Source organism: Spermophilus citellus (genome assembly GCF_964194105.1).
Source record: "Spermophilus citellus genome assembly, chromosome: 7".
NCBI lineage: Eukaryota > Metazoa > Chordata > Mammalia > Rodentia > Sciuridae > Spermophilus > Spermophilus citellus.
The window spans coordinates 160,662,509-160,684,222 of NC_138188.1; the positions used below are offsets into that span (position 1 = coordinate 160,662,509).

Below are 21,714 nucleotides of genomic sequence, written 5' to 3' on the forward strand. Positions count from 1 at the left end.
GGGCTGTCATGTGCCACCTCATGTCACTCTAGATTTTATTTTCCCCCAATCTAGCTGCTCTGTGTTGGATGCGAGGTGCCTGCAGGAGCAGGAACCGGTTTCACCAGCGCCTGGGCTTCTGTGAGGCCGGGAGGAGCAAGGTGGTGGCCAGCCAAGGTCCTCGGAGTCTGGGGGAAGGGGGCTGACAGCCTCGGGCTGGTGGAAAAGCACCAGGACCCAGGCTTTGGCCTGAGAGGCTGGGAGGGCTGGGAGGAGGGGAGTGAAGAGGCCAGAGCCTCTGGATCCTAGGCCCAGCCGTGCCTGCGAGCAGTTGTCTAATGATTAAAGCAGAAGGTGGGGCGCTCACCTGTGTGCGTGTGGCCCCGCCTGTGACATGACGGGGTCATTTCAGGAGGAACTTCCTGTCAGCTGGTGAGGAGAAATCGGAGTTCTGTGACCGCCAGAGGATCAGCTCCCGCGCCCCGTAGAGAGGCCAGCAGTCCGGGAAAGGAACCTTCCTGGCAGCCCGAGGTAGGACACTGCGCTGGCGTTGCAGTTGACCCAGGTCTGCCGGGGTCTCTCCTGGGTCTCCCATCAGAGCCTGGACGTTCACCCCACCTCATGTTTGCTTTCCAGCCTCCACGGAGTTAAAAATTAAAGGACAGGCCTGCTCGGAGGAGTCGGGATCCCTCAGTACTCGGTGAGTGTCCCTGTCACGGGAGCTGCTCTTGGGAGTGTGGAGGGCCCCTCTGCCCGGACTTGGGAAGGTCCCAGGGAAGCGGTTCCTTGGGCACTTGGAGAGGCCATGGCTCCCCAGCGAGAAGGCCCACGTTTTGATGTCTTGACTTTCTAAGAAGCTGGGCCCCGGCTTAGGGGCCCGCAGAGCTGCAGTCCACAGGGCCCAGGGAGAGGCGGTCCCTGCCGCGGGGGTGGTTGAGTGCGCACTCCTCCCTGCCAGGCCCCACTCAGTTCTGCTGGGGTCGGGCTTTCTGGAGCTGCCTAGACCAGGATGTTCGCAGGTGCTTTTGGATGTTACGACATCCAACTCCTCCCAATCCCTAGAGGGAAAGGCCGGCTCAGACCTCTGAAGGCAGCTTGGCGGTGCCTGCCAGAGTTTTCCCAGGGCTCCTCTGGCCAGTAAGGAAGGGGCAGGGGTCACGCCCTGCCTAAACGGCCTGTCAATGCAAGACTGATCCTTCCATAGTGGGATGAATGAGAAGTCACGCCTCAGGGCTGCTCAAACTCCCCCAAGCAACTTGTCTGATTTAAGTTGCACTTGAAATCCGCTGTGTGGTCCTGCCCCCACTGAACCCAGCCTTTGAGCCCTGTGTGTCCTCACAAGCCCATGACTGTAGTGACTGCACTGGTCCTGCTCTTGGACTCCCACCATCCCCTGCACTGCCCACCCCAGACCTTGCTGGAGCATGAGACAGCCATTTTCTGGGGTGGAGAGCAAGAGAGGGGGACAGCATCTCCCAGGGGACCTTAATCCGTTGCTGCGGTTTCCGTAACTCTGGGCCACCTCCACAGTGACTGCTTTTGATAAAAACATCTCACTTCTGTAACTGGGAGGGTCGATTTCTCCTCATTCTGTGCCGGGCCTTGCATTCCAGGTGACTGTCAAGCCATCAGCTGTCCAGTTGCGCTAATTGACCCTTGACAACTGGTAAATGATTGATGGGGCGCTGGGTGGCTGAGGTGTTGGAGTGATCTCAGAGCTGTGATTTCATTCTGGTTTGTGCCTGGCCGAGGCGAGATTTGGTGCTAAGACATTTGCTGGGTCTGTTTGAGGCCAGCGCAGGGGGCCGGCTCCTGCCGGGGAAGATGTTTGAACCTTAAATTAAGGGTAGGAGTAGTTGCAGTTTTCTTTCTGAAGAGAGCAGAGACATATAAGGCCGAGACCCCCATTCCTTCTCGGGAGCTCTGAGGACCTGTCGTGAGATGAAATGTTCACTGAGTCCCGGGCTGGAGCCGCTTGGCTGCCAGGCACACGGACCCTGGGCAAAGCACAGCCGTCGCAGCGCAGGCGGGCCTGCTTGGGGTCTTGTATTCCTGCCTCTGGGTCGGCTGTGGGGTCTGCCTTCCTAGGCCAGCCCTGGCCTGCTGTGCCCACACACTACAAGGTCCCACCACGGGGTCTCTGGTGGGACCTGGCACCTCACGTTTTGGAGGGACAGGCTGTGGAGTCCCGTGGGTGCTAAAGCTGAGTGAGAACCAGCTGCCTCTCTCGAACACCTGTGAGGGTGGGGAGGAGGGCTGGGAACACCCTAGCCCCAGGCACAGGGTTACGCTCCTGCAGGGTGCATTCCTGCCCAGGTGTGCTAGCCTTCAACTGCCCTGAGGGACCCACAGTTCTGGCAGGTGCCTGGAGAAGGAAACAGCAAAGGCAAAGAAGCAGGTGGGGGGTGAACAAGGAGGCCATCAGGGAGAAGGGGGACTTGGAGGAAGGGTCGAGGGGTGTACATGTGGGGCCTGGAGTGCGGCTTAGTCGACCCTGACCTCCTGGACCCTGAAGGTACCCCTCACTCAGCCACAGAGCTCTAGGCTCTCTCTCAGCATGCCTGGCCCTGCCCACCCCAGGGCCTTTGTACCTGCTGTTCCCCCTGTCAGGGGAGCTGCTCCTGCAGAAGTGCACACAGAGGTTGCCTTGCTCACTCTCCTCTTCGGAGCCTGCGCAGCTGGCGAAGATGATAGCTAGACCCCGCCCCCCGCACACCCCTGCCCATCCTGTTTTCTCCTCACCTCTTGCACCTTCAGGAGATGAGTCGGTTGATTGATCTGTTTTGTCTTCTCTTCCTTTGTGAGAGTGTAAGCTGCTGGTGGGCAGGACTTTTTTCTCAGTGACTGACAGGGAGGGTAGGAAGCCACACTGTACCTCTCAGTGGGATGTGCAGGGCTCAGGCTGCACCATCTGCACCCCATCATTTATGGGAGGGCTGGGGTAGGGTTGCTCTATTCATCCAGCGACTCTCAAACCTGAGCTGCGTCAGAGCCCCGGGGGCTTGTGTGGACGCAGGTGGCTGGGGGCACCCCTGAACAGCTGGTCCAGCGGGGTGAGTGGACCCGAGAATGTGCCTTCCTGTCAAGTCCCCTGTGAGCCTTCTGTTTCTGCATGGACGCCAGGAGCTGTTAGGGCTCAGGCTGTCTCTGGGTGGCAGGTGCCTCTTGGCGTGGGGTGTCACCCACTTGCCTTTCTATTCCAGGGTGAGGAAGAGCATGCGGAGATGGAGGGCGGCTGGAAAGAGGTGCTGGCTGTGCTGGTGGTCCTGGCTGGGCTCGCAGGTAGGGGTCACAGGGCTGTGGACTGGTCACTGTCTGTTGCAGGCAGGGTTGCGGGCACACAGCTGCCCGAGGGCACCTCCCAGTGTACGGCTGTCCCTGGGCCTCCCTCTCGGTGGGATGCTGTTCCTGCTGGGAACTGACATCACGGCCCACGTCGGGGCTGTGGCTGAGAGTGGGGGACCACATCAGGGATCTTCCCGAAGCAACGGTACTGCTGAGATGTCTCTCTCACCCCTGTCAGTGTCTACCTGGCTTTCAAGGAAGGGGGCCCAGGTGTCACTGCCTCAGGGTGCCTGTGGTTTCCAGGGTGGGTGCCCCGGCTGCCACGCATCCCCAGGTGAGGTCCATTGTGTGACAGTGCCCCCTGGGTGTGGCTGCTCCGGGACATGGTGGACACGCCCAGGTGGAGCGGACTCGGGTTGAGGCCCAGCCTCCCTCTTGCTCACTTGAGTCTGCACGCTCCGCTTTGGTCTAGCTGGTCTTGTCTGGCTCCGCGGCTCCCGTAGGGCTTCAGCTTGTCTCCCTGACTGGTCAGATGTCCCTCGGCATCCCTACTGCAGGACTTGCAGGCGTCATGCAGAAGGACAGTGCGTGTCCAGGTGCAGAGCGAGGGCTTTCAGGGCTTGCGCCTCTGTGCCGTCCGTGCTGGGAATGGGGCCTCCCCTGGGCAGCCCCCTCTCTGGCCTCCCTTCGCTCCTCCCCAAAGTGGCCGCTGTTCTGACCTGTCACTGCACGGACAGTTGTGGCTGTTTTTTAGGTCCCTGTGTTCTCTATTTTGGATGCTAGACACAGCCTTCAAAAAATCTGGTCATGTCAGCATCAAAAAAAAAAAAAAAAAAGGGGGGGGGGGATAAAACAGAACAGGAAACATCGGGTGTGTTCCACGCAGCAGGGGCACTGCGAGAGGCTTGATTGGGGGATGATTTGCATGTGAAGCCTAGGGGCTCCAGACTGTGGTGGGGAACGTACTCGGGGCACAGGGACCGGGAGACCCTGTCCTATGGCGTGAGGGTGAGTTGGTCGGAAGGTGCTTGCTAGACGTTTGTCTGCAGAGTGGAGGGGGGAAGAAAGCCCCCTGCGGGCTGAGCCCAGGGCTGGCCAGCCACCCTCAGGACTCATTGCAGGGACACAGCACTGTGTGGGCCTCTTCTAGCCATGGCCGCAAAACTCTTCAAAGGTTTGTCAGGCAGTGATGAACTCTGGTTTGGATTTTCTTAGAGATTTTTTTCCTGGTGTTGCTGAGCCTCGTGCACTGGGTTGAGGCGGGGGAATCTGGTTAATGTCTTATCTAGGAGGGCCGAATATCGTGGGCTAATTCTAGAGCCCTGGGGAGGGGGGGGCATCCTTAAACTGGTGATGAATACAAATTTGGAAATGTGGGGCTGGGGATGTGGCTCAAGCGGTAGCACGCTCGCCTGGCATGCGTGCGGCCCGGGTTCGATCCTCAGCACCACATACCAACAAAGATGTTGTGTCCGCCGAGAACTAAAAAATAATAAATATTAAAAAACTTTCTCTCTCTCTCTCTCTCTCTCTCTCTCTCTCTCTCTCTCTCTCTCTCTCTCCTCTCTCACTCTCTCTTTAAAAAAAAAATTTGGAAATGTGTTGCCGACGCTTCACTTAGGCTTGGGGTACAGTCCTCTTCACCTGCAGAGACCTCTGAACACCTGGGGGCAGCCACTGGGGACACCCAATCCTCCCTCTCCACCTTGCCTGTGGTAGCTCTCCTGATACGGAACTTGACCACTTGATTTATTCACTAGTAACTATGTGCAGAACTTTTGTTGTGTGCCACTTGTTTCAGGCACTGGGAGTATGGCCAGGTATAGCCAGGCATAATCCTTGTTAACACAGAGCTTAGAGTCTAGTAGAGGAACAGTGTTTGAGATCCTGTGATAGGATCATTTAGCCTAAATTGGGTATTCTGAAGGTTTCCCTGAGGAGGTAACATCTGGGTGTGGAACTGAGGAGCAAGTGAGACTGGTGTTCCAGGGTGGTCAGCATGTGTGAAGGCCCTGGGGCTGGAAAGAATTGATGAGTCTGATAAACTGAAGGTCCAGTGGCCCGAGGTGGAGTTGGGGCGAACTGAAGCTGCTGTGGGACTGTGAGTTCAGTCTTCAGCATTAGTTGGTCTGTCCTAAGAGGAGAGAATCACTGAAACCAAGTCTGGGGTGTGGAGTGGGAGGTGGGGCAGGGTTGCCCAATCAGATGCATGACTGCAGCATGGACAGCAGCTTTGCGGGGACTGGTGGTCTACGGGTGATCTCGACTCTTCCTGGGGACCTATCCCAGGGACTGAGCTGGGAGCTCACCTGCCCGGGGCCCTCCTTCACGTCTCCTTGTTCTGGCTCCTTTCTCGCCTTCCAGAGCTGCGTCCCAAAGCAGCGCTCTCTCTGCCCGCCCCTGTCTGTCCCCTGCTCCTCCTGGGGGGAGCCCCACCTCCAGCCCTGCTTTCCCATCCATCCCACGTTTTAAGTAGAAGAGGGGACGAAGGGGCTGCAGGTGTGGCAAAGAGCCAGAGAAGAGGAGCCTGGGAAGATGGAGGGAGGTCCACAGGCTCCCACAACCTGAGCCAGGGAGGGGGCTGACGGCCCCTCCAGGGAGCCGAGGAAAGGCCTCCCTCCGCAGGAGTGATGCGGAGTTGAGCGTCCCTTTGTGGAGGACAAGCGGGAGCCACAGAGGCTGCGAGCGTGCTGCCCCTGAGTGTTTCACCTGGAGGGTGCCAGGCCGGGGTGAGAGGGCGGGGAATCAGGTCACTCTTGGGTGGCAGCAGAGCAGGAGAGCAGCAAAGGGGCCGGGGCTGGGAGCTGGGAATTGAAGAGCCCAGGGGAGAAGCTTCCAGGAGGATAGCTGCTGCGGACGGAGCCAGGAGCTGGCGTTGCTAACAGCCGCAGCTGGGCTCTCGGGCGGGTGCCTGGTCTTTCCCAGTTTCTCTTTGCTCTTAGGGGAGAGGGCCAGCCAAGGGAAGGGGAAGGTTCTGAGCAGAGGTTCTGTTGGTTAAAGGTCTTATTTACAGTTTTCTCCCACTCATCCCCGTGGGGCAGGCTCTCACACTCAGCTGCAGTTAAGATACGAGGCCATGACCAGAAAAACAGCTTCTGACTCAGGAGGCCTGGCCCGGGGTGGTGGCTTAGGGTTCTAGCAGGACTGCGGAACTGTCAGGGGAATTTGGTGCTGAGCATTTGGTTCCTCCTGTTTGTGATTTAAAGGCCCATCAAACCCAAGGGGTTTCCATCCCACACAGACCCCCTTCCCCCTCTCCCCATCCCCTTCCCCCCTCCCATCTCCCCAGCTGCACCGGAAGCCTCACCCCTGGGTGCTGGGTTCTTCATCGCGGTGCAGGCTGACTTTGGAGTGAAATGATGTGCTCACCCCGGGCCCAGGGCTGGGAGGAGGTCTGGGTTCAGATGGGCTTGCTTGGAATTGCCTGCTGGGCTCCCCGGGGAGGGGGCAGGCTCGGATCCCTAGCCTCACTGGGCACGTCCATCCCTCGTCTACCTGGCCAGGTGAGGTCAGGATGCCTGTCATCAGAGTGTGGAGCTGGGGCTGAGCTTGCTTCTTCCCTTGGGGTAAGTCTGCCTGTCCTTGAAGTGTGGTTCAGGGCTCAGGGGAGCAGTGGGCTCCCGCGTGGCTTCCCTGGCACTCATGTCTGATTCCTGCTCTTGTGGCTTTTCACTTCTGTAGCTGAAGATCAAAGCTGTGGGCTGAGCGTCTTGCCCAGGTCAGGGAGGAGATCCGACCTAAGTGTTTAAAGTCACGCTTTGTCTCTTTTTCTGTCATGCTCCCGTCAAAACAAAGAATGGTGACTGTTTTCCCGGACCCTGGATGAGCTTCCTGGGCCCTGACCTGCCCCAGCTCTGCCCCAGCTCTGCCCTTGGCCAGCAGGTCCTCCTGGTCTCCTTGCCTGGCCTGCAGCGCTTCCCTCCCTCGCGTGGTTCTTGCAGGAGGCAGCGCTGTCCCCACAGTGCCTTCTGGGTGCTCAGTGAGGTGCCCGTGGCAACGTGTGTCCTTCAGTGTGGCTCTTCCCCAGGAGCTGCAGGGCCGCAGGGAGACTCCTCTAGAACCTGCCCGACAGTTGACCTTTACCACGTCTGAAGGAAGGAGGGGAGCTCACTCCACCTGGGACACCCAGTGCACACGGCAGGCCACCTGGCTGACTGGGGGTGGTTCCTAGGACACCAAAAGGCAACAGGAAAGTCTTGATGGAGAGAAACTAGGGTTTGGGGTGCGCCCCGGGCCAGGCTCTTCCTCTAGTGGCTTCAGAGGCAAAGAGCAGGGGATTCAGAGTGGGAAGGTCCGAGCTGGCCCAGGTCCACCACTGTGACTGCGAGTGCCGAGGTGTTGCTGGTGGACAGGGCTGGCTCCTCTGCAGTGTCAGGGAGGACCTGTTCACACCTCTCCGCTCCCAGTGGGTACCAGTGACCATGGGTGTCTCTTGCTTGGAAGCCCAGGGCTCCATTTTCGGCCTCTATCTTCATTGGGTGGCCCTCTGTCCTTTCTCTTATAGGGGCACCTATGATTGGACTTAAGGTCTGCCTTAAATCCAGGCTGATTTCATCTGGAGATCCTTAACTCATTACATCTGTGAAGGCCTTATTTAAAAAGGTCACATTCTGAGGTGGACATGGACTTTTAGGGGACAGTATTCCACACAGTGCAGCCCGGGGAGGGGAGGAGACTGGAAAGGAGGATGCGGTGGTGGCCTTGTGTCCACGGGGAGCTCCTGGTCTCCTGGGGGCACCCTGGAGTCAGGACCAGTAAGATGGGGTCTGAGCTATTGGGTGGACGTCCATTGGGGGGCACAACTGGTAATATAGAGGGTTACACTACAGGGTCGACTTAGGTTACCACCTTGAATATCGGTTGTTTTCCAGCTCCTGGATCCGGTTATCAGATCATAGAAGGTCCCCACAATGCGACCGTCCTGGAGGGCTCGGAGGCTCGCTTCAACTGCACCGTGTCCCCGGGATGGAAGCTCATCATGTGGGCTCTCAAAGGCACGGTGGTCCTGAGCGTCACCCCCAGGGAGCCCATCATCACCAACGACCGCTTCACCTCCGAGAGTTACGAGGACGGGGGTGGGAACTTCATCTCGGAGATGATAATCCACGACGCGCAGCCCAGTGACTCGGGGTGGGTCAAATGCAGCCTCCAGAACAGTGACCGGGAAGGACTGGCTTTCCTTGCTGTCCAAGGTGTGTGTCCAGGTGGCCCCCACACCGGGAAGCTGCGGTCCACTGGGTTGGCCATCGGAGGGTCAGAAGGGGCCTTATGAAGTCGAGGCTACACAGGGTGGCCCTGTTCTGCCTTCGGCTGGTGTCACCCTTGCCCTTGGAGAATGTGGTGTTTGTCACTGTCCTCCCTCCCTCCCTCCCCCGTCCCATACAGCCCGGCCTTCAGTTTGCAGGGTGTAGAATCGCCCAGAACTAATATTTACTGTTTGTTCTTCGTCTCTCTCCTCCCTCCCTCACCTCTCCCTTTCCTTCTTCTTCCCCTTTCTCCTTCCTCTGCTTTTTAAAAAAGACTGTTGGGATGGGCTTTGTCATTCTGGTCCCTTCCTGTATCTCCCGGCCTTTCTGGACCCCATCCCTGCATCCTGCAGGATCAGGGACAGGCGCTCTCTCTGCTGCGGAGATGTGTGACGATCACGGTCCCTTCTCTGGTTTTCCCTACGTCACCGTCTTTCTTTGCATACATTATTGACCAACTTTGAACATGCTTTAAGTTCCTTTTCTTCCTGGCTGAAGTTCCCCCACCTCGTCCTCTCCCCGCCCCTACTGCAGTGGTTATTACAGTCAAAGGTGTGTGTTCATCAGATATACCGAGCCTCTGAGAGAGAAGGGACGTAAACATAATGTGTAATGATGATAACTTCTTTTCTATTCTTAAAGGTAATGCTGAGATTCTGAAGATCATGTTACATACTGGGGAAAAAAGTAAAGGGATGCTTTGCCAAGGATCTAGAATATTCTGATCCAAGTTCAATCCCTTTGTAGTCTTTCGCAGTATATTTATGTACTGTTTATAGAGGCACAGGAACTAGTGGTGTTCTGGGTTTCCACATTAGCACTACTTACAAGACACTGTGCCGTATCTTTGAAATGATTTCCTACATCCATTTACATATTTGCCTCAGGGAAATTCCCAAAGATTCTGTCTATGTTCATGTTGCTGACATATCAGATTTCATAATATTCGATGGAGAGACATGTCTATTTCTATTTGCTTTTTTAAATGATTTTTTTACTGTAGAAATTGGTGAGCTACTGCAGTGTGTCATTCATTTTGTGTGGTTTAATGAGAGTTCAATGACATTTTCTAAGTAAGTGATCCTCTGAGGCCACCTAGGACCGCTGGCCTTTTGCACGACCAGCTTCTTGCGATGATGACTTGTGGTATAATGGAAAGAACACAGGAGGAGAGCGTCAAAGGCATGAGCCCTGCGTGGCTTTGTCTCCCAGGAGACAGCTATCTCGTCTTTTAAAAACCAGGATGAGGCTTCCCTGCCCACATCCTAGGCTTGCTGTGAAGACCAGGTGCACAAATGACTCAGGATAGTTTGGGGACTCCAAAGTCCCTTCCCTTCAATAGATGACAGCAGAGCCAGGGCCACAGTGCCACACATTATTGTGACTTGAGGCCTCACTGCCTGGGGTCACTGTTCAGCTCTATGGCTAACCCCTGGTGTGACCCAGGACATGGCGTCCAGTGACCTTGTGCCCTAGTTCCTTTGCCACAGGGCTGTCATTGATGTAGGATGGATAAGGCTGGACACCCAAGGAATTTTCAGGAAGCAGGTTTACTTAGGCTGCAGTGGTCCAGAGGGGCTCATGCCTATAAATCTCTGGATTTCCCAGAGTCTGGAAATTCCTTTAGATTAGACAGTGGCATCAGTGGGAACATGACAGTTACTCTTTGTCTCATACTTGTAGGCTAGACAGGGGCTTCACGCCTTGTGTCTGCAAACCTGGCATTTACAAGAAAGAGGAAGCTTTGAACCACAGTGAGCTCTCTGCAGATCTCCTGTGAAATCCTGTTGGCGCTCTTTGTAAAAATCTTTCTGACAAGAGGAGAAGCTTAATTCTGGTGTGTGTGTGTGGGGTCTTTTGGGTGGGGGTACCCAGTCTGCTTCATCATGGCATCTCAAAGGGGGGTCTGTGGAAGGTCTTCAGCACAGCGCTGGGCTCAGCGTGGCCCAAGGACATTTGCTTCATATTTATTGGGTTCCTAAAAAGAGCAGGTGTTTCTGTGCGACTCAAGATGAAAAGAGGAAGACACAGTTCCTGTCCTCAGGAGCCAGACAAGACCAGGGAGAGGCAAGTGGCCACACAGGTGCTGGCAGCTGTGAGGGAAGGAGGACAAGATTGGGGACCCACAGGGAAGGAGGTGACAGGCTCTGCCACTCTCCCAGAGCAACTTCCCAGAGAAAGCTTCGTCTGAGAGGTGTGCCTGGGAGGTCCGCGGACCTGGAAGCAGGAGCGAGAGAGGAGGAGGGAGTCTGGATGGGGAGTGGAGCATGAAGGCCTGGCTCCTCTCCCAAAGCCGCAAGTCCACAGGGTTGTCTGAATACGCCCAGTGCACATCGTTCTGTGTGGTAATTGCTGTCATTTTTGGTTTTAATACAAATGAAAGAAGAAGTTTCTAGGGGAGGCAGAACTTTCTCCAGGGTCGTGCAGAGGGAACCCACAGGGTTGGGGCTGCGTGCCATCATTTCACCATGGCTCCATGGATCTGGGTGGCACTTTGTCGTTGAAGGAACAAATGTTTTCTGAGCAACAAGGTCTCCTCGAGGGAGAAAGGCATCTTGAGAAAAGAGAGGATATGCCCACCAATTACCCAACGATGCTCATTTTTCCTACACGTATCATTAAGGAGCACAAAGAGTGGATGGAGCTCCAGTTTGAGTCATGCAAACTCTGTGGGAGCTCTGTAGTCATCCTCTTGTGGACAGAGTGTGTCCTGCTGCTGGATAAGCTCCGTGAAGCCAGCGGGGAAAGTGGAAGTCCAGCTGGGCACAAAGAAAATGCTCCAGATTGCTGTGTGGGTCCTTTCATCAGCCGTCTACCACTTAACCCCTTACCAAACGGCCCTGGTGTTTTGAGGACCGCTTGGCCCAGAGTTCAAGGTCCTCTGATCTTGTCTGAGGCAATACTGTTCCTTCCAGAGTCTGCATCTTAAGACCCCTCTCCATCAAACAAACAACGGACAGACACAGGACAAGTGCAAAACCCTGTGGACATAAGGGACAAGTCCTTTCCCTGCTCTCATCGCATTTACAATGGCCCTTGAATTAGCAAAGGTGCCTCCTTACTCCAGGGAATATTCAGGAACGGAGTAGTTGGAAGTCTCAGAGTGGGTGGGTCAGGCAGAGCTGGTCTGGTTCGTGTGGCCTGGGACTGCTCAGCACCCAGGACCTCTCCAGGGCGTCAGTGAAACCACTGGCGCTCTCAGAGTTCCCAGATGGGGGCTGAATTTCTGCTTTCCGTCTGGCAAGTGCACAGGGAGCTTTCGGCTGGGCACTGGGAAGGTCTACAGGGCTCAGCAGGCCCGCGCTTTCCCCAAGTGAATAGGGACAATGGTACAAAGTCACGCGAGGACAAAAGACCCCAAGTGCCCACTGGAGAGGAGGAAAGTCCCTTGGTACAGCTTCAGAGTTCATGGTGCCACCAGCCTTGAAGAAAGCTCAGCTGTTGAGCTTTGGTCTGGTATCAAAGAAGAGCAGGATGTTCTCCGCACTATTGCAATTACATTTCAGTGTGAAGTGAGAGAGTCTTTACATCTTTCAAACAAAGCAATATATTGCAGCAGATGGAAGGAAGAAGCAGATGTGAGTTCCTGGCCAGACACCGAGATTTTGTATAAGTAGGAAACAACGTCACCCTTACTAATTTTTATTGGTTTAAAAATTAAGTTATTTTTAATGAGATATGTTGATCTATGTTGGCATGGAATAGGCTATTATTTTTGAATAAATATGTTAAAATAAATATTTAATCTAAATTTTAAATATGTTAACTATCAGTAGAATCCATATAAATGAAAGGTCTTTGGAGTCCTCAGAGATTTTCAAGAGTTAAAAGATACTGAAACCAAACTGAGAACCGCTGACCTGGTCAAATCATCTGATTGACAGGAGGAAAACAGCACTAGGATTTCGGTCTTTTTTTGAGGTGATGGCAATTTTTCAGCAGAGCCAGGAGCGAGGGCAGAGCCTTTGATTCTTAGTCCAGTGTTCTTTCCATTACATTACGTGGAGGGGAGTTTCAGCATGTGCAATTTGAATATTTCAATGCATGTGTATTTTGCTAAGGCTGTGTCTTTGCTGGAGCCAACACTCAGGTTGTATTAGCAATATCAGCAAAAATAAGCAATATTTTCCCATGGATTATTTATATTGTGAATGCTGGTATAGGCAAACGGGTTCTCGATAAAATTTTAAAAATAATTTATCCGAGTAAACCATTTTGATACATGATTTGGATTCATTATTTCTATCATTACCTCAGATTTGATTTTTTTGTTTAACATATGGCTACAATCATATTTTAAAGGCCATGTTGAAGATAGTAATAATGTCTCAGCATTTGTGAACCCCACAATAAATGAAACAAATGTGGTTGACCCTACGTCAAGGAGAGGCCTGTTTCCCGGGAGGCTCCAGAATCGGGCCACCTTAAAAAGAATCTGGAGGCTGTTTCCCTTCCTGCTTTTGCTCCTGGGGTGGCCCAGGACAATCCTGTGGCTCACTGCAGTGATTCTGTGGCCATGCATCTGTTTTCTCTTCCCCATAAAACGGTTCCCCAGAGCATCGTGGGCGATCTCATCCTTTCTTGAGAATCTGGCAGGTATAGAAAGGGACACAGGTGAAACCTGAGCTGGGGTCTCCCAGGACAGACACAGCCTCAGGGCTTTGGGAAGAAAGTCTCCGGCCCTGTGATTGGGAACACGAATTGCCGCAGGAGAAGAGGAGCTGGCACTGACAGCCACTGCCGATTCTCCGACTTTCTCTCTTCTCTTCCTCAGTCATGGGAGCGCTGTACATTCCCAATGACAGCATTGTAGTCACTGAGGACGAGCCTTGTACTGTCACTTGCCGCGCACTGGGCTGGAGCCCACTCCCGAATATTTCCTGGGAGGTCGCCGTCCCCGTAAGCCAGTCGAGCTATTACTCCTTCCTGGAGCCCGGCGAGCCCCGCAGTACGGTGAGCGTCCTGGCTCTCACGCCACAGGGCAACGGGACCCTGACTTGTGTGGCCAACCTGAGGAGTGTGCAGGCCCACAAGGCCGTGGCTGTCAACCTCACGGTGGTCCAGTCTCCGTCTGGTGAGTGAAGACTTTCTGCTTCATGTCCAGGGAATTGTGCCTTCAAGCTTCTGTTTTCTGTGTGGGGCTAAAATAATGCCTGAGAAAATCACAGGGGACCTTGGTTTCTAGCTGGGGATGGTAATGAAGACAAACATCTTGTGCTGTTGGCTTAAAGATCCTGTGATCTCTTCTGCACTTAAAATTCATCTTAAGTTTTTTTTTCCCCTGAATTGCACATGAAAACCATTCAGAAGTCTTGCTAATCAATGATCATAAAAGAGCATTGGATTCAGAGACAGATACATGGATTGAATATTTCCTCTAGCCTCTACTGACACTGTTCCAGGTCGGTCCCATTCCTGAGGAGAGGAAGCAGGTCCCAGTGTTGGGGAGGGTGTTCGGGTTGCCTTAGGAGAATTTGATCTAGTTTGCCCAGCAAATCCACGATGCGCCATGTTTCCATCGACTGTTTAGCTGGACTGAGGGATATGACTTTCAAGTCTAGATCCTTCAGTGGGATCTACATGGGGTCCTTGACAGGCCAGAGACCCTAACCAGCAACTTGCAGAGCCTATGAGCTCCAAGTGCTGTGGGTGGATGGGAGTGCAGGGGCGGTGGGGTTTTGGGTGCTCAGCCTGGAGATTCTCTTTAATGCCTTTGTTTCACAGAAGACAGGGAGGTCTGGAAAAGTGTTCTGCTCTCATCAGGAGCACTAGCTGGGTGGGGCAGAGTGAGTCCTGGAAGCTAAGGAGAGTTTTTCTCTTGGTCCAAAGCTTTTCCCACCATGCAACCACCATTACTTGAGGGTTTTCAAAGGTCAGAACAAAGCTCTAGCCAAAGCAAAATAATAATAACAATCCAATAATAAACAACACTTTCCAACCAAAATAAAGAGGCACTGTCCCAAGCACTTCCCAAGTATTTTCACCACTGTGACCAAAAGACCTGACAAGAACAATTAGAGGAGGAAAAATTTATTTGGGGGCTCATGATTTCAGAAGTCTCAGTCCATAAAAGTCCAATACCACTCCTTGGGGCCTAAGAGGAGGCAGAACGTCACGGCGGAAATGTGTGGTGGAGGAAAGTGGCTCAGGACGTGGTGATCAGGAAGTAGAGAGGACTAAATATATACCCGAAGGCATGCTCTCAGTGACCCGGCTCCTCCAGCCATACCCTGTCTGCCTACAGTTCCCACCGGGAACTATCAGGGGATTGATTCACTGACTGGGTGGAGGCTCTCTAACCCGGTCATTTCACCTCCAAACTTTCTTGCATTTTCTCATACATTTTTGGGGGACACCTCACATCCAAACAGAACATCAAATATGAACCAGGTTCACCTGCACAGCAACCCTAGTTGCTGTAAGGTGAGGTGACAGGGACAGTATTGACAGGATTTTGACCAGGCCATAGAGACAGTAGACAGCAGGGCAGCCCTGGCAGTCTGTCCCTAGGATCTGACCACCCACTCCACCCACCACCGTGTGATGCCACTGAATTGTGTAAGGGCTTCCTGTGGCCGCTGTATGAGGTGTTGCAGATGACAGGTGGGGGCTGGAAGGACCAAAAGCAGGAAGTCACTGTCTGGTCCTTCTGGAGGCTGCAGTCTCAGGTCAAGGTGTTCCTCCTGAGGGCTGGGAGGGAGAATCTGTTCTGCTGCTTTCCCTTCATTTCTGGTGTTGGCTGGTGGTCTTTGGCCATGTGTCTTTAGCCATCTTGATGGAACTCTGCCTTCATCTTCCCATTGTGTTCTCCCTGTGACCAGACCCCCCAGTCATATTGGATCAGGGAGTTGTCTTACTCCAGAATGACCTCAACTTACATTTGCAATGCTTCTCTTTCAAAATAAGTTCACATTCTGAGGGATTCAACGTGAGCTATTTTGGGGCACAGTTCATCCCATAACAGGAATCTCTGAACCTATCAAAAACTCTTCTGAGCCTAACCTGTTGTAAGCACCCACCATCTGTACTCCATGCTACGTGGATTGATCCCCAGGGCAGTGTTTGCTCACTTCCCTGATGTAAGCCTTCTTGTTTCCAATTCGGCTGTCCCCAGAGACCAGGCAGACAACAAAAATGAACACAGAAATGAATATATGCATCAGCTAGAGGATGGAGTGGTAGGGGAGGGGGGATCCAGATCATTCTTCCCCCCTCCACACAGAGCAGCTCACACCAGCTCCAGCTGATTGTTGCTGAGGGTATGTGGACCCAGTACTGCCAGCCCTAAGTAATCCATGACAAGGTAGAAATCTGGAATTTTATGTGAATTTCTGTGGCTTTTGAATGTTGTAGCTTCTTAAACCATTTTGTAACTCTGTAGGCTAAGCAAACACAATAACCGTAAGGGGCCTTGTGCTGTCCATCCCCCAGCCCTGTGTGATGTCTCCCTGTTTAAACAGGCCCTCACTCTGTCCCTCTGAGGTCTGTGGACTAGGAAAATGGTACCGCAGAGTCAAAATTTATCTCCAAGAGAACTAACTTGTAGCTCTTATTTTCCAAATTCCAAGGAGCAGAAGTCTATTACAAAGATCCCTCCTCCTTTTCCCTCATCTAGAAGGTTCTGGAATAAGAAAGAGCAGGAGAGCGGCTCACTGGGGCAGCTGTCTCCCCTCCTGCTTGTTTTGGTGCACACACTCCAGCTCTTCCTGAGCTGGCTGTGGGATGTCACTCTGGGTTGCTTAGGCCTGGTTCTGGTGGAGGCAGTGTTAGGGCCGGGACGTGAACCTTGTGTTTCTTGGAACTTAAGTCAAGGCTCGCTTATTCTATCTGATTAAATTCAAGGAGATCTAGCTTTTCCCTCCCAAGACAGTATGTGAGGATAAGCTCGGATCCAAACCTAGTTTGCTTTTCTTTCTCCACCTTACTTTGAACAATTATAAAACCTTTACAACAGTTGTGAGGACAGTATAGGGAATACCCATGTTTCTTCATCTGGGTCACTAAATGTTCCCTAGATGCTTGTCATGCTCGCCTCCCTCCTTTTCTGTCCCTCGACCTTCCCCCAGAGTATTTGAGAGTCACCTGGAGATGGGATGACACTGTGTCCTGAAATGCCTCAGAGGTCTGTCATACAGGGAGGCCACTCTCCCACATGACCCCACATGGATGGCTACCAGAAAGCTTAACCTTCATCCAGGACCATTGCACAGGATGGGGTCTGTACTTCCAGTATCTCTGATAATGTAATATGTAGTGAGTGGTTTCCCCCAAACTGGAGTTAGCTTTGGGTGTCAGGGCTTCAGTCTCCTTGAAGTTCAAATGGCTCCCCTAACTTTTTGCCTCTCAGGGTCTAAACATTTTTGAAGGGTTCAGTCTACTTCTGAAGGATTCTCCCCAATTTGAATTTTTTTCCTATTTTTTTCCCAGCATACTTTGCAGTAGGCTAAATATAATCTTGCAAGATGTAGGTAATGCCACATGGGCACACGAGGACAGTGTTCTCTATCATTGGTAATGAGTATGTCTGTGGCATCTCCTGGATCTCTCCAGTGAAAAGCTACCCTTTTGCCTTAATAATTCACATCGGATCCATGCACACTGTGGGAAGGCGCTGTTTCTCTACAGCCTTCCACCTAATAACTCTTGCATTTACTGCTAAGTCCCTGCTGGAATGTGTTATTTCTATGCTGGCTGCAAACCAGCCTTTCTATATTTAGTTGTTGGCATTCTTTTGTAAAGAAGAGACCTTCTTTTCTTCCTTTCGTCTCTCCTTTCCTTCCTGTTTTGGTATGGACTCATTTTTCCCAATCCATTGTATTCCACTCTTCCTTTTGATGCTCAGCTTGGTCCCAGGGTGGCCTGCAGGAGTCCTTTCAAGCTGTCTTGGTGTCTTTTTGATGTTTCTCTCTTACTTTCTAAGCACTTGGTCCAGTCAGTGTTCCAGACTCACTCTGCACCTCTGTGTCCCAGCCTGGAATCGGCCACGTCGGCATGGAGCTGACCAGCTTGCCTTTACGCTACTTAAACATGATGAAGTCTGGTCCAGGCTTTGAAAGGAAGACTGAAAAAAATGCATAAGCCTTCTGTATTCTGTAAAGAAGTGTCTGTTGAAGCACGTAGTTTGCAGGGTAGCAGGGCAGCCAGGAGCTCTTGCAGGACCCTATAGAAAGGGATTTTAGAGATTAGGTAGCCAGCAGTTTTTTTCCTGCTATAGGGGCAGGGCAGAGGGAGGGCACTTAATGTCCCTTGTAGGTTGACTCAGTGGAATTCTGCAGGGACCAAACGAGTGCTTTACCTTCAGTGGCTAGAGGCAGGACGGCTGGGTAGGAGGTTTAGTGGGTGGGCGGCAGTGAGTCTGTCCTTGTTGGACTCATTTGGAAAAGGGTCATTAGTTTCTAAATTATTCATCCAGGTCTGGAGCAGCTGGTGCTGGCAGTGTGTTGTGTGTTTTGTGCAAGTTTTATTGGCGGAAGTCTCCGTCCCAGCCTTGGCTGGTGCAGCTGGCCTGAGGCTGCAAGTGGCAGAGCCAGGTTTCCAGGGAGCCGAGAGGGATCAGCTCTGCCTGTCAGGCCTCTTCAGGGATCTGGTCGGCATCAGTCCTGATGCCACTTCCCAAAGCACAAGAAATCTGTTCTCATTCATGGAGTGATCCCTGTCAGTCACTGAGGGAAGGACAGTGGCAGCAGAGGAGGTGGGAGCAGGTCAGGCCACATTGCACGGAGTTCTTCCTACTGGTGGGTAGCCCAAAAGCCTTCCTCAAGAAAAGTGAATTGCAGGGTGAAGGCTCACCTTCAGAACTGTTCTATAAAAGCTGATTTTCTTGCTGACAGAAGAAACAGAAACTTAGAGGATCACAGGCATCCCTGAGACTAGCAAGCAACAGCCCTCTCGCCCCTGTCTTGAGACGCTGTGGGCCTTCATGCCACTCTGGGTTGTTTTCTTTTTTTAAATTTGTTTTAATTAGATACACTTTACAGTACAATGATCTTGACATGTCATACATTTGAATCTCTGGGCTGTTTTCTTTGCATGTGTCTGTATGCAGCTTGGGAAAGGATGGCGGTGACACCTGACCGCCCTCGTAGGAGGGCGTGACTCCTGTCCACGGTGCATGTCCACGGAAATTCAGGGGCAGAGAAGGGTGGTAGGCGTGGCAGTCCCTTCACTCTGCAATAATGGTGTGATTCTTGGCTCCGTTGTCTCACCTGTGACAAGGGCAGGAGAAGAGCAGAGCGGTTCTCCCTTCCTCTGTGTGTCGGTCACCAGAGGAGCCTGGACGCAGACACTGAGGCTCAGGCCTCTCCCCAGAGGCTCTGGTTTAACTGGTCTTCTTGGAGCCTGGAAATTAGGATTTTAAAGTTCCCAAACCATCTGTTGGGCAGCTAGGATTTTGGGACACTGTTCTAAAAAAAAATCTCCAGGTCCCCACCTTCCACCTAGCCTTCAGGAGTTGTGATCCATGCAGGTTTGATCATCAGACAGGGGCTGCTCCGGCTCACTCACTAGACAAGTGGCTGCTGTTGGTGGTAGAGGGGGTGGGCTGAAGCGCCTGCAGCACGGGGGTGGCCTTCCCAGGCGGGACGCAGAGCCAGGGCTGGTGTCTCACTGGTCCAGTGATCCCCTGGGTCCCTCCGGTTCACCAAGAAGCGTGCTTTGTACATGGTGGTGGTGAGATTTTGTACCAACACAGTTGGCTTCAAGAAATTCTACGCAGCCTTTTACAACTGCACCTTCCTTTGAGAGCACCTGGGGGACACATCTTCCTTGTCTTCAAAGATGGAAAGAAAGGAAAAGGACACTCTTGAGGCTGAGTAAAGCCCGCCTTAGGTCAGTTATGCAGCCCCCACCGTGGTGTGAAGACCGTAGGGAGGGAGGCGGTGCTGACCGGGAGATGGCCTCTCAGGCCCCATCTGTGGTCACTCAGGTATGGCACCTCTCTGCCAGCGAACCTACCACACCTGGAAGCAGACACACCCCAGACTTCTTAAAGACGTGTTTATTTCACGTCAGGCCTGGGTGGTGACTCCCCAGGGGGATTGGGGTAACTCATGGCAGGGTGCGGGCTGAAGGGCGAGGCTCTCCTGTGTCTTATCCTGGATAAGACCATTCCAAGACTCTGTGTTTTCTGTGCACCTTTATGATTTTTTGATTTATCAATATATGACTGTTATTATTTAGTTTTTTCAATCTACCATAATTGTATCCATTTTAAAAATTGGCCTTATACCGAACAAAAATATCCAGTGTGTATATGATACATGTGTACATACACAAACACACACATATGTATACACATGTGTGTAACATATGAAAAATAAAATCATTATTAAAACAAAAGAGGTTAACCTGTGGAGCTCCAGGACTAAATCCTCCCCACCCTGGCTCATGTACAAGGCTTTGTCCTCCCCTGAGTTAGAGGGAGACTAGAGCTCAAATCTCTCCCAGGTGTAGACTTCCAACAGCATGTGGTCACCACCAGTAGAGAGCAGAGGAAGAGCCTTCTGGTTCCTGGGGCCAGTTGCCATTTGGTCAGAGTTGGGGGCTTTTGGGCAGGCATCGCCTGGCTGACTGGTGAGTTAAGGAACAAGGAAGTGGGTAATGCCAATATGGTCCACTCTCCTCCTTGACTCTGTCACCAGTCTCTGCAAGGCTGCTTCCCCTCCTGCAAACAGGCACGCCTAAGGGCACTCCCAAGGACACAGCAGGCAGTGGCTTCTAGGTCAGAGGAAAGGCTGTCAGGTCAAGACTGAGCTGGCAGGAGGGTGGGAAAGGCCACGGCATGATGTCTTAGCAGGTGAGGGATCCTGCCGATTGCTGACATACTGAGCCAGACCTTACTGTTTAACCTGAGCCAGCTCCCTTATTGTGAAAACTTGTCATATTTGCAAGCTGAGTTTTGTAAGAGCCCATCAAACTGGATGCAGGGTGACAGTGGCAATCTCAGACATGTGCATTGGAACTTAGAGCCTCCTCAGAACTTTCCCACACATTTTTTGAGTCTCTGGGCAAGAATTGTTACTGGTGAGTGAGATGGAGGCCAAAGGGGACATAGCAGGTACACAGTGGCATGAGACTGACTGGCTACCCTAAGTCAGGCCCCAAGAGAAGTCCGAAGCTCTTGTCAGTCATAAACCTTCCCCACAGTGCTGATTTTCAACTCCAGATTGAGAATAGCTTGATGAAGTTCTTGACTTAATCCTATTCTTATTGATTTGTGGGAGGGGGCATAGGGGAGCACCCTCTAATGAATGGAGTTACTCTTGGGCAGTGTTTACATTTTTGTCACATACCAGGGATTCTCAGAGTGTGGGTCCTCAGCCACCTGCATCTCAATCACTTGGGACACTATTCCAAATCCCTTGATTCCGCACATTCAAAAAGCATTACAGAGGGTTCTTGGGGTTCTTCCATCTGTGGAACGAGGGGATAATAAGCTTGCTCTCTGAAAATGAGGAGCTTGTGTTAGTGTTCCAAGTCTGGGGGTGGGAGGTATGGTAGAAAAGGCTATAATTCTATTCTCTCCCCATCACAATTTTTTGGGGCCCTTTTCTTGTCTTTTTCTGTCCTATCTCATTTCAGAAAGATAATGAGTAAGGTGGAGATAGATGACATTAGAAAAATAGTTGACTTTCTCTACATTCCTACAATTCTGTTCTGAGCATCCTAATATGGACAGAAAGGTGAGTTCTAGGTATGACTTGGCTACAGCCAGCTGCCTGACTTCTCTGTGTGGAGACAGAAGGGAACTCAGCATCTTAGCCATCCATCCATCCATCCATCCATCCATCATGCCTCATATGTTCCAAGTGCTTGGAGTATAATCAAAATAAGTCAGTCCTTGACCTTGAGAAAGGTAAGTCCTGTTTGGACATCATAAGATATATAAGAAGAAATGGAAGCAACAGTTGAATTCCTCAATGTTTGATATGACAGTAAATGTGAGGTGTTCAAAAGAGAAACTGTCAAAATTATTTTAATATTTCTCAATTTCCTAGAAGAAAAATTTAAAAAAATCATTTACAGACAAAGCAGAGAATCTTTGTGTAGGAAGGCAAGACACATTTTTTTTATATTATATAATTCTTCAATGTATAGAGTTCCCAGAATTTCAGCTCTTGTTTTTAGACAAGATACTGGATCCTGACCTGCCCATGAGTCAGCCTCCAGGTGTTTGAGGTGTTAGACACAAGGCACAAGTGATCAT

General features: G+C 52.0%; 1 protein-coding gene across 1 annotated transcript in view; it reads left to right on the forward strand.

Moving 5' to 3' along the window:
* Positions 1-373: 373 nt before the first annotated feature.
* IGSF5 (immunoglobulin superfamily member 5) overlaps positions 374-21,714 on the forward strand; it is a gene marked incomplete at both ends in the record, with an annotated part of 37,477 nt that continues 16,136 nt past the window's right edge. Inside the window, 7 exon segments of the mRNA XM_081302254.1 lie at positions 374-412; positions 416-433; positions 437-510; positions 578-664; positions 666-679; positions 8,136-8,456; positions 13,285-13,584. Of these exon segments, the coding sequence (XP_081158380.1) occupies positions 374-412; positions 416-433; positions 437-510; positions 578-664; positions 666-679; positions 8,136-8,456; positions 13,285-13,584 (853 nt within the window).